This window comes from Astatotilapia calliptera, chromosome 16 (genome assembly GCF_964374335.1).
Source record: "Astatotilapia calliptera chromosome 16, fAstCal68.1, whole genome shotgun sequence".
Lineage (NCBI taxonomy): Eukaryota > Metazoa > Chordata > Actinopteri > Cichliformes > Cichlidae > Astatotilapia > Astatotilapia calliptera.
In genome coordinates this window covers 9233812-9252041 of record NC_137437.1, presented here as the reverse complement: position 1 = coordinate 9252041, position 18230 = coordinate 9233812, and the positions used below count along the sequence as shown (strand labels likewise).

Sequence of the window (18230 nt, the reverse complement as noted above, 5' to 3'; positions counted from 1 at the left end):
TGAGGAAAAGGGTGAGTAATCTGGGCAGCTGGCACTTTTGGGACTGGTCGTTTTTGTTGAGTCCACTGCTCCAGAATATTCCTCTGGAGGTCCAAAGAGTCATGAAGACACTGCTGAAGCATATCAACCTCTGCTTGCAGACTTTGCACTTTATGCCCAAGGTCAGCAGTACTATGTCTGGCAGTAAGTCGGTTGGGGTGTAACATAAAGTCTATATCATCACACATGTCATTCAAGTCAGGATGAGTAGCCATAATACACACTTATCAAAGACCCAAATCTATACAAGGTAGCAGTTAAGCAGAAATCAACTTCAGTTCTGGTCACACAAAAGTATATGAAACATGTGAATTCTGAAGTTTAGCTACACATGTCTTATCTGACTTTGAAACGTGGAGGTGGAAGGAGCAAACACCCTGGATCAAAAGCATTTAGGTGTAAAATAGATCCAAACTTACGAGTAACTGAGTATGAGCAACACCTTTTCAAGTCAGATGCACTTAAAACAGCATTTCAATAAGGACAGATAAGCCAGTGAGAATCAATAGCAAATCAGTTTGAAATATAGACAGCGGTCTTTTTTTTTTTTTTTTTTTTTTTTTTTTTTTAAATACACTCACTACATCAGTTCGGCGATTTTCCAGAGGACACCAAACTTGTCCAGTCCTGACGCGGTATAGAGGTTTGTCCCGTGGAAAAGTTCCCACTTGCAGAGACCATACGAACGAAGCAAAGTCTGCAGCGTGAGCTCAGCTGGCGAGGAAGAAAAAAAATCCGGTGCGCTTTACTCCGCTTACGTGTACTTCAGAAACTATGAAGAAACGGCATCCATCTCGCGTCCAAGTAGCGTGAATCCACGTTAATCCAAAAATGTCGCAGTAAAGGCGTTCGGCAGATGACGATAATACATCCCGAAAACAGCGCTGCGGCGGCTCCACTCGTTGCCGTAGAAACACACTTACGTGATCCGGCGAATCGGACGTCCGCGTCGAGGCCAGCCTGGTCTGTCTCCGCGAAGTATGGCAGGCTACTACTAGCTCTACTTTGCCGCTATGTACCTTTCAGTGTATCAATCATCCGCTGCTCGAAGATACTGCATACTGAGGTCCAAGAGAAGATGTTCGGGCGCCATTTTGTAACGTCGGGTTGCGTTTAGTGGTTGAGAGGAGGCGGCAAAACACCTAGCAGGGTAGCCAAAAGAATACACACTCACGCTGGCGTTGGGGATTCCACAGTGTGTTCTTTAATATACCTTCTCTTCATCAACCATATAAGCCCGGTTGAACGGCTGCAGCTTAACAAACATAGCGCACAGTGTTCGTACAACCCATAACGTTGCAAACAAAGGTGTCTGGAGAGGTAAAACATAAAATCCGTCCCTCCTCATGTACTAGCGTGCAAGCACATGTCCACACCATCACAGAAAGAGAGAGAGAGAGCAGTGGCACAAACTGATGACACCATCAACCCTCGACTTGGGTGTCTTAAAGGGACACCACACCATAGTGGCTGTTACACCAGCCAGCCAACCAGCCTTTTTAAACCCTTGTCCAAGTCAGGATTGGGGGAGGGTGTTGGAGTCTATGTCCTAGCTGTCAAAGGACAAAAGGCGAGGTACAGCCTGGATAGCTTACCAGGGAAAAAAGAAAGTAAGATAAAGAAAAGAAGGGTGGAAAAACCAAAAACAGTGACTGAAAGCAGGAAACAGAAGTGCTTTGGATAGTAAGAGGTTATTAGGAAGGAAGGCATGAAAATGAAATATAGACAAAAAAATGAAGCAGAGAAGGAAAAGAGGAGATAAACAATAAATGAAGGAAGCGGAGAAAGGCAAGACACTGTGGTGAAGGACAATGTAGATTTAGTACATTAATGATATATGTTTCCTCCTCTGCACTTCCTTTTGTCTACAAACTTAGAAAAAAATTGAATTATTCTAGTCCACGCTTCTTGCATGATGCAAAGCACGACCCAATGAGAGGCTTTAAATGTAATTGTGTAAGTAAATGTGATAATTAATCTGAGTTTTAGATCCTTCCTGTTTGAGCAAACATTATCAGGACAGTGCCCTCTACTGGCAGAAATCTTCATTTCACTAAGGTCTCACCAGCTTTATGTCACACCCCCCTGCTGTAATCATACCTTACATGTGAGATGGTATTTGTTGATGCATTTCTCAGGAGGTGGATCAGTGGTCCTTTGATGTCTTTGCCTTCCACGAGGCCACAGGAGAGCACGCCCTCAAGTTCCTAGTCTACGACCTTCTGACCCGCTATGACCTCATCAACAGGTTCAGGGTACTCGCAGTTTAATTTTGTTCAAATCTGGTGGTGGGCGAACTTAATACTGGGGAAAGTACATTTAGTCTTTGTGCTAACTTACAGTTTTGTGTTCAGATTCCTGTGCAGGCTCTGGTGCAGTTTGTTGAAGCGCTTGAGAACGGTTACAGCAAACACAGGAACCCCTACCACAACCTTATTCATGCCGCTGATGTCACTCAGACTGCCCACTTTCTGATGCTACACACTGGACTGATGGTAACACACACACACGTGCACATCTTTTTGTGGGGAACCTCTGGCATCCCTTTACACTGCTGTTAAAATAAACCAGATTCTTAAAAGCTGAATCCTCAAACAGTCTTTCCTAGGACCACGCAGCATGTCCTCATTTTCCAAAACGTTGCTGATGTCCAAACCTTAAATTAGCCCACACAAAGACAGAAGTAGATTTTCAAAAACACCTATGTGGATATCATTTTGTCACAATCTTGTTGTGCAACTGTGCTTGCCTGCACATGGCTTGCAAAGACAGTTGTCTATAGAAGCTAACTAATGATGTGTGTGTGTGTGTGCAGCACTGGCTGAGCGAGTTGGAAATTCTTGCAATGGTTTTTGCCGCAGCAATTCACGACTTTGAACACACAGGAACCACCAACAACTTCCACATCCACACCAGGTAATGTAGATGGTAACACTTCATGTAGGTTATCAGGGGATCTGATTTGACAGGGACAGTTTTTCTCAAGATAATTAACTTAAGGTAATTGATATTTGACATTTAACACTAAACACAATATAAAGTTAACAATATAAAGTTTGTCACGTAGTACATAACATATGAATTAGGCCTGTGTTTAAAGACTCATGAAAAACATCTTTATCTTACATAATAAAACAATGGGAATCTGCCAGTTCACTGGGTGAGTTGTGAATTCATCCAACAGAGTTCCAGATGCTTGATTCAAAAGCATGGTGACAGGTTTAAGGAGGCGCTAGGAATAACACAGTGGGATTCATCTGGAGTCCCCCCACCCTTCTTTTTTTTCAAAAATTTCAGCAAGTGTGGTGAATCTTAAGTAGGGGAACAACAGGAAACCTGCTGATGTTGCGGCTTCTGTATACAAACTGCAGAAGATATCTGATTGGATGTTGTGTCTGTCTGTCAGGTCGGAAGTGGCCATTCTGTACAATGACAGGTCAGTGCTGGAGAACTATCATGTCAGCGCTGCCTACAGGCTGATGGCTGAAGAAGACATGAATATCCTGGTCAACCTGAACAAAGATGACTGGAGGTTTGCCCTTACTGCCAATTCTTGATGTTTGTGCTTCCATCTCAATGCACCTAAATGCCCTTACCCTGAGCTTTGACATCACAACTACATACAAAACTCCACCTTGTGTCCTTTGTGTTGATGTACAGAACTCCTTCTCTAAGAGACAAAGAAAGGGCTATTTTAAAATACTTACTGTTCTGATGACATTTACAGAATTCCCAGCAGATTCTGTAAAAATCAGGTGACTGAAAATATTTTAAATATGTTTCCTTGGTTAAAGTGTTTTCTATACAGCTAGTATTGTTTTCAGAAACAGAGTTTTCATCACATGATGACACAGTCCTCATGTGTTAGTGTGAAGTCTGGTTAGTGCCCCAACCTGGCATGATATATGTGAACACACGCACACACACACACACACGCACACACTGTGTGTACTCATATCCTTGTGGGGACATCTCATTGACATAATGCCTTCCCTAGCCGTTTACCCAACCCTAACCAAAAATCAATGCCTAATCCTAAACTTTAATTATTTACTTGACTTGTTTTTTGAACCCAAAAGAAGTTGAGTTCCCACAGCGTCTCGACAATGTCAAGTTGACAAACTTTCAGAGGTGTGGGCTCTTTGATGAGAACTGATGGGTGATTACTGGATGTGTTTGTTTATTTATTTTTCATAGGGAGCTGAGGTCTCTGGTGATAGAGATGGTGATGTCAACAGACATGTCCTGTCATTTCCAGCAGATCAAGACCATGAGGAATGCCCTAACACAGACACACAGGTCAGAACTCTAGCCATTATTAGTGACCTTTGACCTTTGTAACTGGCTATCATTAGATCAGTGATAGCCAATGATACATTATGTTTTGTTAACAAAACATAATGTATCCATGCCTTTGTGTACTTTTCATATTTTCCACAGCTTTATTTAATAAATAAATATATTATCTTGCATAAATGTATCATTGTGACCAAACTTTTCCAGTTCAGATGGAAAAGTAAAAAGAAACGGATTCATTCTATCAGTTTATTTCCACCACATGAAAATAACGTCATGTCCTGCTGTGGCCACAAATGTTGTGTAACTGGCAAACTGGAAAAAGTAAATTTATTGTATTATTAAACAGGATATTTGCAGATCCTTAATATCTACCACATGCAAAATTGAGGCCTTGATTGCCAATAAAATTGATTCAGGAGAGGGTCCTGCTAGCAGATAAGATATTATAGATAATGTTTTTGGTTAGTTTGTACAACATATTGGTGACTCCAGATAATGTTGGCTCATATCACTTTAGAATGTCTGCAGTCTGTCATTGGAAGAAACGATAAACCTGAAAGCCTTTAGTTATAAAATCGTGCCGTGAAAAATATCACTTATTTGTTGGCTTAGGTTTGGTGGAGGAAAGCGCACGATAACGGTCGGCTTACAGCTGTGAAAGCTAACACTGCAACAGATGTAGCAGCTAATTATGTTTAAGATGGTGCTGTGTCGATGGCATGAAATTAGTTCCTGTGTTAGCAAACAGGTGCCACCATCATGTCACCCATTTGTTAGTGAGGTCCTGTCTTAAAACCTCCAGCTGAGCATAGTAACCAAGACATACTGGGCACACATGGTGTAGTAGCTATTACCAGTCAATCACTGGGAAGTCACACTGGGAAGTAAGGCATACTCTCCTTCATCCCCCTTTCCCCTCTGATGAAGTTGATAATTTACAAAATGAACATCATGTTGTATTCAATATGTTGCTAAACTATCAAGCTGAGACTGTAGACTGATAAAGTGAATAAGAGAACTCATCTTTTTCTCAGATTTCCTTTTGTGACCAGATTTATGCCCTGAGCTGGAGATTAGAAAGATTAAGTAAGGCTTGTTGCACATTGCTTTGAAGCTGACAGCTGGTCGCCTGCAGATGCTCCGGCTGATGTATGTCAGTCAACAATATTTTTCACTCTCACTGGTAGTCACTTTAGTGGCTCACTATAGAGGTGTAGAAAAGGTTTTTCTCCAGTAGGCCCACTTCTTGTACACTGATGGTTGTTTCGGCCGTTGTCTCTTGAAGTTGTCGTTCGCTTTCCATTGTCTCAGGTCACCACATTGTTTTATATTGAGCCTGTGGCTAATTTAACCCTGAACTTTGTAAGACTTCTAAGAACCTTTTAGGTAAATAAAATTCTCTAAGTGAAAACATGTCTTTCTGTCTTTCTTACGTAAATAGACTTCTTCAATTTCATCTTAAAAATCTAATATTTACCATTTTTAAACCCGCTGATACTCTGAACTACAAATACTTTTCATTCTTCACACAAAAATGACTTTTCCCACTCAAACATGTAAAATTAGATTCCTCTGCAGTTTCATAAAAGATTTTCCGGCAGACTGTGCAAGGCTAGTCTATCTGACAGAGACGACCAGATCATCTGTGGGAGTGTGGTGAAAAGGCCCAACATAAGCTCCTGCAGGCTGCTGGACCAGATTGCCCTGTGCGTTCCTGTAGGAGCTATCACAGGAATAGTACCAGAGTCCAGTATCTCCTCTATGTTTGTCAGTCCTGCTGGACCTGCGGAGGTGTGTCCATGTGTATCTGTGTGTCTCTGTGTGTAAGCGTGTCTGAGTGTGTATGGAGGGGGTGCTGGCAGCTGTCGTGATTCTCAGCTCACGCTTGGATGGATTTTGGGGGAAGACGCTGTCATCAGCCTGTCAACACGCTGGTTCTGCTTTTGTTGCTGCAGCAGCGGGCAGAACTGTACAGTCTGCACAATATGATCAAAATACAAAAAGGCACAGCACTGTTCACATAACATATGGGAAGCTGTAGCAGAGCAGTTTCTTTCCTTCACAAGTCATTCTCAAAAGACATTTTTGCTGATCTTCTACAGGTCCAAAAATGTAGATGCTCAGTTTTTAGTCAAGGTAATATAGTTTCTTTTTGATTGATGGATATTAATGAAATGATTTTGTTTCCTTTTCCTTTCCAGTATAGACAAAGTGAAGGTTTTGTCTCTGATGCTTCATGCTGCAGACATCAGCCATCCAGCCAAAGCATGGCCACTGCACTACCGCTGGACCCACAGTCTGATGGAGGAATTTTTTAGACAGGTACAAACATCTGTCAGTGAGGGTTCTCATTTGTGAGGATGCTCGTGGACTTTAAAATCAACTATCAAATCAAGCCAAGGAATCATCCTCTGTAAATCAATAAAACACTAAAAATCAGTGTAACACAGGCACTGTCACTGGTTGTATACTTTGTAAAAGTGTTTTAGTAAACCCTTGACTGCCATTTCCCATCATGGCTTAGCAACAATTTAGAAGGTTCTTTAAAACAGGATTTCTCCATATAATAACACAGAATTCTGATACCCTTCTCTTTCCCTCGCCTCTGTCAGTGCGCCCCAGGGTGGCTGTGGCTACAATGTAGCTTGCCATCACCAGTGTGTGAATGTGTGTGTGAATGGGTGGATGACAGGTTGTGTAAAGCGCTTTGGGGTCCTTAGGGACTAGAAAAGCGCTATACAAATACAGGCCATTTACCATTTACCATTTGTAATGCCTACTGCAAAATTAATTCGGTGCCATGTTAAAAATAAATCAACCAGTAAAGAAAAATTAGCTAATTGTTGCTGCATTAACAAATAAAGGCAACGTTAGCCTAATTAGCCATTTAGAATTAATAAAATCTTTTTCAGTTGTCATAGCCGACATAATTGACATTATTACTAGAAACTGTATGAGCTCTGTAACAGTTACAGGTGATGACCTGGGTGCTGCAGAGCTGTTTGTTTTGTTATACAACACTTAACTTTTTTGAGTCCACCCAACGAATTCCAGTCAACTTGTATCGGTAAGAATCCATTTTTGTGTTATCACTGAAGCACTCTGAAACACTGAAAGACTCTATTGCCCATGTTGTAATGATGAAGATATTTTAGCTTATTTCCATGAGGAGGATGTCTCCATTGTGTTTTATTGTTTAAGGCTCAAGCAGAAACTGAATGCAAATCCCATAAAGTTAACTTGAGTACTTGAAGACACAGTGTTATATTGTCCCACTTTCTACATTGTTTCCAGGGAGATAAAGAGGTTGAACTTGGGCTCCCCTTTTCTCCTCTCTGTGACCGTAAAGCTACGATGATTGCCCAGTCTCAGATAGGTAAGAGTCACAATGAGAAAGGACTTCATAAACTTGTGCTGGATTTGCAAACAGCTGTTGAAACTTTATTCTCATGTTTACTATCTGGTAGTGATTTATTATAAGAAAAAGAACCAGTATTAAGTTATTATTAGTAATGATGCTGTTACGTCTCCTCGAGGGCAGGAGAGGATGACACAACGACTCTGGAAACCTGGTACAGGTGTTATAAAAAAAGTTTAATGGCAGCGCTCTCACAAAATAAGTAACCCAAATTCAAACAACAAATGTGGGGGAGAAAGGGACAGTTAGGTTGTGCCAAAAAAACCACCAAAAAGGCAAAACCAAAACTTAGCTGAGCTATTATCCTAGAAAAACAAAAACAGGGGGGAAAGACCCTAAACCTCAACTCAAAACAAGCTCAAAATTACATGGGTGGCATCAACCTACTTACCTAGTGTTTCTAACAAAAAGACATCAGCCTGCAGTCTGCGTACCTAAGGGAGTGGCAAACAAAAGGAGAGGGAAAGACAACATGCAGCCTGCAGACACGTAACAGATGCGCTTGTTATATATTTTGCTCTATCTTCTTCTATTATCCTAACATTTCTCTTGGGATTCAGGTTTCATAGACTTCATTGTGGAGCCAACCTTCAGTGTACTGATTGACACGACAGAGAAAGTGATTGGTCCTCTAATAGAGGAGGACAGGAAGGCCAGAGAGACTGGAAACAGGAGATCCAGGTACTGCTGCTATTACTGCTGTAAGTTCAGTGACTTATTCAACATGTGTATTAGACACAAGGTTTTTAACATGAACGATTCCTCAGTGAATAACCACAACAAAAGAAAAGCAACAGACTTGATAACAGCTGAAACTCTTAATCCACATCAGAACAAGTCTTTGGAAGTCCAGACCTCAGCCCGATTGAAATCTGTGGTGGCACTGTGCATAAACAGATGCCCACAAACCTCAGTCAACTAAAGCAATGTTATAAAGTATAGTGGACTCAAATACATTAACAGCAATGTGAGAAACTGATAAAGTCATACAGATAATTATTACTGTAAGTTACTGCTGCAGAAGCTGGTTGTACAAACTTGTAATTGTTTTTACAACACTGCATAAAGTCATTTTTATTCATACTTGATGATTTTGGATGAAAAATCATTGAAAATAGGCTGGTCTTAGACCAGAAACTGTGAAACCCAGTCTAATCACTCAATTGTACAACTACTTATTCTTTTCTTAAAAAAAAAAAAAGATTTATTTGGGGTTTTTTTTTGTTTTGTCTTTATTAGTACAGAGAACTGACAGGAAACTATGGAGAGAGTTGCATGCAGGACATGGATGCACACCTGTACATAGCACGATGTACAGATACATGACACAAATAGTAATTGGTGTTCTTCAAGACCACATAGTGGGCAAAGAGGGTAAAATATAACTTGTTGGTACAAGAACCAGTAACAGTCCCAACCTTAAATCAGCTAAATGTCCACAGGAAATGCCTCGACTACAGCATATGTTGATCGGTGTGTGAGGGCAGGTCATCACTGCACAAAATCAAGTAACATTGTTTTTCTCATAGAAATATAAAGTTTTTGGCCATGTAGAAAAAAAGTATTGCTCATTCACCAGGTTTTATTCAATCAATGCAATATGGAATTTTCCTTAATACATTAATACATCCAAGGTGGAAAAGGCAGTCCCTCTCATCGCTTTACACCTCTCTCTCTGTTTCAGTCTAACAGGAAGCGGTTCAGTTACCGTGGAGTCAGTGCAGAGACACAGTAGTGTTCGCCATGGGAACAGTGATGATGGACAGATGGACTTTTCCCTGACAGCCATTGATCTGCTGGCACTGAAGCTGCACCTCTCTGGTGTCATTACCAGCAACAAGGACAGATGGAAAGAACTATCTGTGCACGGTACACATACAGTCACAAACAAATATTCAAGAAACTCAGAATCATTCGAGGTAAAGTTTCTACAACCAAATTTAGAAAAAAATTGTTTTATTTGGAGTGTTATTATTTTGTTTTGCACTTTTGGACATTATAAGACAAAGCTTCCAACAATCTATAAGTGATTTCTCAAAAAACGAGATGTTTTTCAGTGTAACAAATGTCAATTGTTCAATTCTCCCAATTCTTTTGATCTTTGGGCTGAAGGAAAGACAATACTCGGTGTATAAATGCTCAATCAACAATCTTTTATTCCATACAATTCTTATACCTCAGCAGTATAATGCATCATAAAACAATATCATTCATTCACAATAAATCAGCAGTCTAATGTAATACAAATCAGTTTAATAACTGTAATAGTTATCACCTTCTTCTAAGTCAGGAGAATAATGCAAACTAAAACTACATAATGATTTCACAATCTTTAATTAGGGGTCTAACGTGGCAGATAATATAATAATCTCACACTCTTTGGAGAAAATGTTTGTCTGCATTTTTATAAAACATGCTCTTGAGAAAATTGTACCCTTATTTTAATATAAGCTACCATCTTTGTGCTTTTAGCCTTGTTGTGCTTGTTTCACACACTCAGCTGTGGACTGCTGTAATTTGTAAGACAAAAAAATTTAATAACGGTGCTGCCGATAAATATCCCAACAAAATCGATATTTTTCCACTGCGAAGTCATTTTTTCCTTGTTGACATGATCACAATACAGTGAGAGGTTAAATTGTTGAACTGAGATTTGTCCACCTTTTTCTAAAGTTTTGTGCAAGTGCCACCTGTTTACCTTTGGGTAGTCAACATTTGAGTTAGGTGTGATTTTTGGCTTAGCACCACATATCATATCTAATATACTGGGAATGTAATATAGTGGGAAAGTGTCTCATCTTCTGAGATAGATTCTGATATTGGAAACATTTGCCAGTCAGGTTGTTGTGGTGATGTATCTACACACAAGCTTTGCCATTAATGTAAATATCCACCAAATATCAGATGCAAAAAACACTGAACTGAGTGTAAACTTCTCCAACACTAGTCCTAGAAACAGCTAAGAGTCTCAAACCATCAAGGGCCCAGGCTTGAAGAAGATCCCCAGATTTGATGGAACAATTTTTTTTTCAGTTGCAAATTTGTGTATTTTCCTGTGTTTGCCTATTGTGAACAGAGCTAGCCAGCAAGGCGCAAGAAGAAAAAGAAAGTGTGGACCTCCAATCACATGCCTCAACCAGCCATCGTACTCCTGATGGACCCGCTGCCGATCAGCCACAGAACTCTGACTGCTCACCTCCTGGTGAATCTCATGACAAGTCACCAGACCAAATGTTGAATGGTATGAACTTGACAACAAACATAACTTCCTGACATTTAACCCTCAAACTCACCTTTAGCTGTGGTAACCTTTACAGGGGAGGCCCCAGAGGAGGAGAAAGAGGAAGATGAAGTGCCTGAAAACGCCTGACTGCCCTCTGCCAAACGTACCACTGTATTTGACTGTGGCAGACGACCCTGGCAACAGGGCGTTGCCGTGCAGAGTTCACACTCTCTGTTTAAACACAGCAGCTGACTAAGTGGTCCTTCAGTGACTGAAAAGGGCCACTAGACCTTTGTTTTTTTGGGGATTTTTTTTTACAACTGACCATGAAAATATCACATTCAGAGTGAAAAGATTCATTAGATAACAGCTTCTTAGCAGCTTCATGGCCCATTAACAGTGGTGAAAATGTGTTGTGATTTTATTAGAGATTCAGAGGAATGCTGTCTGTGAAATAGATGTCATCATTTAAATAAAAACAGAGGCAGGCAGGTCAAAACCAAAGAGTGTGGAGCGGCTTAAAAACCCTATTCAGGGAGTTGGGAGACTGAATGTCTGTTAGGAATAATAATTAACTGAGCTGTTAAGAAGCAGTTGTCGAGGTTTTGTTAATGCAGCTGAGCACAACAACAGGTGTGATGTTTTAAACTTATAATATGAGCGTGAAAAGTGATTGCTGCTCTGTTCTTTGTTCCTACTCCTTTTTATCTCACACTTCTACCCATGATGTCAAACAAAAACATGTTGGATGATGTTGCAGCAGTTGTTTATCGTACCGCCTAAGTAGCAAGCTAAATGGGGCCAATTGCATATTGGCATAATTGACTATGCTGAGATTATTAATACCATACAGGATTATTTCTTCTGGCATGCACGACTTAGGCTATTTTTTGGGGCTAAACCATACCTGGCCATTACGAACGCTTTTGGGGCAAAAATGTTAGCAGTTATTCAGCAAACTGGAACCTCTAACTTTTGGTCTTGCACTAGCATCGGCCGAGAAACTTTCCAAAATGTGTGCCAGGTGGTTGATGCCCAGTACCCCTCTGCAAGTTGTGCTTAGTGCTAATTAGCAAATGTTAGAGAGCGAAACTAAGATAAACCATAAATGCCATAAACCTTAAGCATTACACAAACAAAACTTATGTATATTACCACTATCACTGACAGCATATTAGCATTCTGATAGCATAGCTGATGGCTATTAGAGAAGCTGTAGACTACCAGGTGTGTAAAATATCCCAGCACTTTGTACAGAAGACATTACAAATGTTACATTGTAGAAAGTGATGTACAAGTTATGAAATTTTTCAGTTTATTTGCAAAGGAAAAATCCATGGACCTACTTGCATTGGTCAATTTACAGTGCTAACAAGTTAGCAATATATACCAAATGGAGGTCTCCTGTATGCAGTCTTTTAACGTAACATAAAAGGAGGCATCTACAGACCTGGATATAGTGAATATTTGCAGTCCTGGTTACACTGTAATATTTGTCCTAAATACTAACATGCGACAGAGACAGGAAGTGTTGTCAGTCACGATGCTTTTTAAATGCACAGTATAAAAATGTAATCTCAAATGTCAGTTATTTATGTTTTGTCAAGCTCAGTTTGGTTATAGAAATCGTACCACAAGCTTAATTAGCTTAGTGTTAAATGTAGCTAAGCAAAAAACCATATAGCCCTTGTGTAGAAGGACAGAGTGTGGATGTTATTCACAGCTTGTTTACACCATCAGTGATGTATTTGATTCAAGAGCATTTTATTGAAACCGAATCACTCAATTCATTTTCTTATCAAATCTCAATTACAACGTGATGAATATTATGATATAATATTCATTAACCCCGCCCTGACTTTTTCTGCTGCTGTCTAACATGCCTCCTCAAAGTAATACAAATTAAATTAAACTTTGTATTATATGCATAACTAATGTTTGCGTGCACAATGTAGTGAACATTACCTGCAGGTGACCTAGTTGCTGCTCTGCTGCAGTTCACAGATCTCACAGATCACAGAATATGGTTTGACAGCTGTCATGAGCTGCTGCTCAACACTCGAATAATCTAAAATATCACATGTTCTTGCTTTCACATTTGACAGTATACATTTCAACAAATTCTAGTTTAACATTAAACAATATGCCATTAATACACTACATGGAAACGGCATGTAATTTATTATTTCTTTTCCACTTTTGACATGAGGCTGATATTGAATTTGCTTATTTAATTAGTATCTTTTTAAATGTTTACTGGTTAGGTAGAAGGTGAAGGGGGGAGCTGTACATAAGAAAGCTAATAGAAAGGATTAGCTCCAAGGCAAGAGGCTTGGTAACTAAAGATTAACAAAGATTTAATGAGGGATTTTCTGGCTGCTAAGCCTAACCAAGTACTTTGCAATCTCCAAAAAAGACATCAGAGCTCATCTGTAGGATCAAATCAGAGTCAGTTCTGTGTTACAACTGATTGTAATAAATGGTTGATCCCAAATCTGTATCTGAGCCCTGACCGAAGAGTCTGTTTCACTTGAAAAATGTTACATACGGGAGCTAAAAAGCTATGACTGCCATTCAGCTGGCTTTACCTTTTCCATGGCTAATAGCAGTAAAAATCCAAACATAACACAGTGGCAGTTTGAACGCACAGAGAGCAGAGCAGCAGCAGTGAATCGGTGTGAATTTCTTTACATGTTTACATGTGACCTTTTTTTTAAAAACAAAACATGGGCCATCTTATCGTATTCTGGGCCAATATACCCATAGGATAGCATTACACTGTACTCTCCATCGTTGTAGAGATTGTGGAGATGATGGAAAATGATAATGAACACTGAGTCCAAGGAAGTGTGATCATGAGTAAATAAATAAGATTTACCTTTAAATCGACAGGAGCCCAGAGTTCAGGCAGCTCTTGTTGTTCCTGTGCTGGGCCCCTGTTGCTCCACCTGGCTGTGAATAAAGAAAAGTGCCATAGAATCAACATGGTGACAAGAGAAACACCAGTTTCTATAGCAATGGACAATGAGTCAAAGGCCGGAGCCAAAATGGCCGAAAGTCAAAGCTCTTTAGATTCTGTGAGCACTGTGTTTGTTAATGCAATGTGTGCTATAGTTATTGTGTGCTCTTTGACTCTGTGTGTGGATGAGATTTTGAGTGTGAGTTTGTGTGAGAGAAAGTGTAAGAGTGTGCACTGTATACTGTACAGCTGTTTTCTGTATTATTGTATTAAACATTCACAAATCTGGCTCTGTCTTTGATTTTATTCAGTCTTGTTGTTTACATTTGGTGGTCAACAGACCTGTATCTGAACTTCTGGTATCTGCTTTCACTATATGGACATTCTACAGGAATGCCATTTCTGTCCAGTGCATGCATATTAAGTGACTTCAAAGACAAAAACAAAACATAATACTAAAGTAAAAAAAGATTTTAAACTAAAGATCCACTAAATCAACCTATTATACTTTCCCTTATTTTCTAATGTGCTGTGAAATTTTTCACCAGTCTCATTTCTTAGTCTTTTGTCAAACTTAAATGTTAAAACCAAATTTTAACATTAGACAAAGATAACCCGAGTAAATAGAAAGTTAAAAAGTAAAAAAAAAAAATCATCTGGTGTAAAACTACAATTTCACCATCATACAAGAGTCTAACATGATGTGGTAGTGTGATGGTCTGTGGTTGGTTTGCTGCTCCAGGACCTGGACAACTAGCTAAAAGAAAAACCTTATGGAGACCATCCAGCCACCAATTTGTGTCCTGAATTTCAGGTACAGTTGGATGTTATTGCAGGACAATAATGTGAAACACAGCAGTGAGTCCACTGGTTAAAAAATGGGTCAAAAAATAAAGTAAAATGAGGGTTTTTGGAGTGGCCTAGCCAAAGTGTGGACTTCTTTGCCATGCCCTTAAACAGGCCGTCCCCCTGTATCGAGATGCCAGAGAGGTGACATTCCACGATCCAGGACCTAATTTCAGTAAATGAGGACTGGACCATCAGACCACTGGTTGCTGTCTGAGTCACGTTGCACCCAACCCCTACAGCATCTTCTGTGGGTGTGGGACCACAGGATGGCTGTACCTGGCTTGGCCCAATAGGGTAAGACCTGGCCAACAAGTGTTCTCCTATGAGGTGAGGGGCCTCGTCAGGGGAGTGGCTGCGGTAACCCTTTTCAGGGTATAGGTTAATCATGTACCATAGTGTATTCTTCATAGAGCTACTGGGATTTGCTCTCATCTAGGGCAGCATAGCTCCCGGGACAACAACAGTGCCCCTGTACTAAGACTCCATACATAAAAATTAAAACAGATGTACACTATAATGAAATGCATTTATTACCTAATCTTCTTTTGTAAAAAGTGTGCACCTTTGCCTTGAACACAAAGTTTTGGATCAGTCCAGAAACCTTTTAAGAACTTGAATTTGATAGCATTTATTAGAAAGCAGCACTCATGACCTTACTCAGGTAAATATTGCCGAAAATGTCGCAATGCAATCTTTCAATTTGATGCACTAAATTTGTGCTGCCAGCAGAGAGCACTGTGACTAAACCAAATTTGTGATGTTGTGGGGATCTCATTCTATTGTTGCACAACAAATACCGGCCACCAGAGGGTAGCAGAGAACCACTGTCATTAACAAGCAGTCACACTAACACTTACCGCTCTTTATTCATTGATTAGTGTTGTGTAGAGACACTTAAGGTGTCTTCAATCACATCCAATCAGCTCTCTGACTAACAGCACCACAAGAAGCTACAGAACATGCTATTCTTGCACAAAAAGTGGCACGACTAAACCGTAACAATACATTGTGTTTCAAGGTAATGTATGACTAACGGATGCCTTAAAATGTAAGCTAACAATCTGCAAATTGCACTCTCAGCACCACAAAATGTTAGAATTTCTTTTGAACACTTGCAGCTCTTGTTAGTTGGATTGTAGACAGCAATATGGCATCCAACAGGAGACAGATAGAGACAACATGGTAAACATTTCGCAGAAGAGACTGACATTTTTCAGAGCTAAAATAGATTTAGTAATGCCATTCTGCTTTTCATATCACCTAATACAGGGGTGGGGGAACTCCAGGCCACACAGGCTGGTGTCCTGCAGGTTTTAGGTGTGTCCTGGATCCAACACAGCTCAACATGTCTTGAAGTTCTCCAGAGGCCTAGTAATGAACTAATCATTTGATTCAGGTGTGTTGACTCAGGGTGAGATCTACACCGGCCCTTGAGGCCTGGAGTTCCCCACCCCTGACCTGATAAGACTGCTTGCAACTTTTCTTTCTTTTTTTTTTTGCAGGTTCACAGAATTTACAGCAGATAGGTGTAAGAACACACGACTGTCATAGTCAAAGATGATTCACATTGAGACTCTGGCATGATCAAAGCTGATAGTTAGCCTATTTATAATAACTGCACCGTTAGAGTCTGTTAGTTATTTGGTGGTGTAATAAATGTCGACCTGAATCAGCAGAATTTCCCCAAAAAGCTTCTGTGAATAAGTAAGTTTCACTTTCTGAGTTCAAAGGGTCAATTTAATGGTTTACAACAGCCTTTGAAGTCTGGCCAAGTTCATTCTAATTGGGAGTACAATTCTGATGGCAGCGGTTGCCAGCAGAGGGGCCTGTGTCAGACCATACTTTTGCCAACTTAATTTAATCAAGTGGCATAGGGTCTATCAGGGTCTCAGATCGCTTTTTGAAATTCCTAAATCTACTGTATGTTTTGGCAGACTTGCACTGATGCGTTGACTGGTTTTACTGATCCCAGAGTGGAAATTAGGTTACTGCAGCATCCAACATGCAGGGATGTAGTTTGTGACAAAGTCAAAAATAAGAGTGATGAAAAAAGACGCATAATAAAATATACTTGCTATCTAATCTCTGTAGATAGTAATGTACATCTGTGTTATGTGTTGTGTATATGTGTTGAAGCAATAGTGCGTATGTTTGTTTGTTTTTTAACTACTAATTTTGTACAACTGTCCGAAACAGCACAGGTAGTAGCTGAAATTTCAGTGAACCTCATTAACCAAAGTAAGTGTGCTATTTAATAGGACACAGGTTTAAATTGCAGTCACTTTTACCACTGTCTATTTCCCTATATCCAGATCATTGGGTCCAGTTCACTTCACCTCACCTAATGACATAAAGCAGCAGTTCCTCTGCTGAAAGAGTAATCAGTTCCATCACTGCCATGGCAGGAATGAGAAGAGGAAAAAAGCAGAAGATGCAAAAGAAGAAGAAGCTGAAAAAATATCACTGTTTCTGTGTTCTAGCACGTGTTCTCAATATCACCCTACATTTAGTCGTTTTGTATTTATCCTATTTCACTTCTCTCTCCTCAGCAAACTCAGTATGTTGGTTTGGCTTGATCAAGAATCATTTCAAAATCAGAAACTTCTATTAGAAACATGTAGCAAACTAAACCAATTGAAAACTGATGGGAAATTTAGCTCCACTGATTTTGGATGAGTTTTAATTCAGTGTGTAGCAAAGGTGAAGCTGAGGAAATGCAAGGACTGACCTCGAGCTTCTCAGGACCTGTGCTAGCCAGGTGTGTGTGTTCCTGACAACCTGACTCTGTTTCACATCGCTTCACTTAGCACCAGTTCATATAACAGTTACCTCAAGGTGCCTCAAGGTGCTTTATTTAGTGAAGTGAACAACCATATTAGAGGAAAAACCCCAACAATAACTGGGCAACAGTGGGGAAAAACTTCCTTTTTCCCCACTGTTGCCCAGGGCAGCCATCTATAATGACTAGTTGGGGAGGTTTGGGGAAAGAGAAGAGAAAAAATGAGAACATGGGGAGAAACAACAAAACTCAAACTTTAAGAGAGAGGAGACAAAAGTTAATGAATGTTGTAGTGGAGCATAAACACATGGGAGTGAAAACCAGTACCTTCATCACATCACATGTGATGCCATGGCAGGACCACAGGTGAAAATACCAACCTCATCTTTTAAGTGGATGATGTAATCATCTGCATGCTTGGATGTATTAGTGATGGGCTGGAGGAGAAGTACAGAACACTATTTGGTTATTATTTTTTGAGTAGTCTTGAAGAACTCATGACATGGTGATCAATTTCAGAAAGAAGAGCAAGCCTCTGAGGTCTGTACTTTGGGCCATTGCAGCACCTTGGCTCTTCTCTTTTTCAACTTGTTGCTGTGGTTGGGATCTTTGTTCTGCTACGTGAGCCAGCTTAGGCCAAACTTCAGCTGTTAAACAGCTAAAT

At 40.1% G+C, this 18230-nt stretch overlaps 1 protein-coding gene across 2 annotated transcripts in view; it reads left to right on the top strand.

The window, feature by feature from the left end:
- LOC113007690 (phosphodiesterase 1A, calmodulin-dependent) overlaps positions 1-14226 on the top strand; it is a 51559-nt gene extending 37333 nt beyond the window's left edge. The window contains exons 6-16 of one of the 2 annotated variants that reach the window (XM_026144513.2): positions 2178-2294; positions 2394-2534; positions 2855-2955; positions 3446-3571; positions 4237-4338; positions 6540-6660; positions 7633-7714; positions 8317-8437; positions 9441-9625; positions 10833-10997; positions 11074-14226. In XM_026144513.2, the coding sequence (XP_026000298.2) occupies positions 2178-2294; positions 2394-2534; positions 2855-2955; positions 3446-3571; positions 4237-4338; positions 6540-6660; positions 7633-7714; positions 8317-8437; positions 9441-9625; positions 10833-10997; positions 11074-11126 (1314 nt within the window). In that variant the 3' untranslated portion in view covers positions 11127-14226. Of the gene's footprint in view, positions 1-2177; positions 2295-2393; positions 2535-2854; positions 2956-3445; positions 3572-4236; positions 4339-6539; positions 6661-7632; positions 7715-8316; positions 8458-9440; positions 9626-10832; positions 10998-11073 lie in introns of those variants that run through there. The other variant, XM_080290794.1, reaches the window with a different exon arrangement.
- The last annotated feature ends 4004 nt before the right edge of the window (positions 14227-18230 follow it).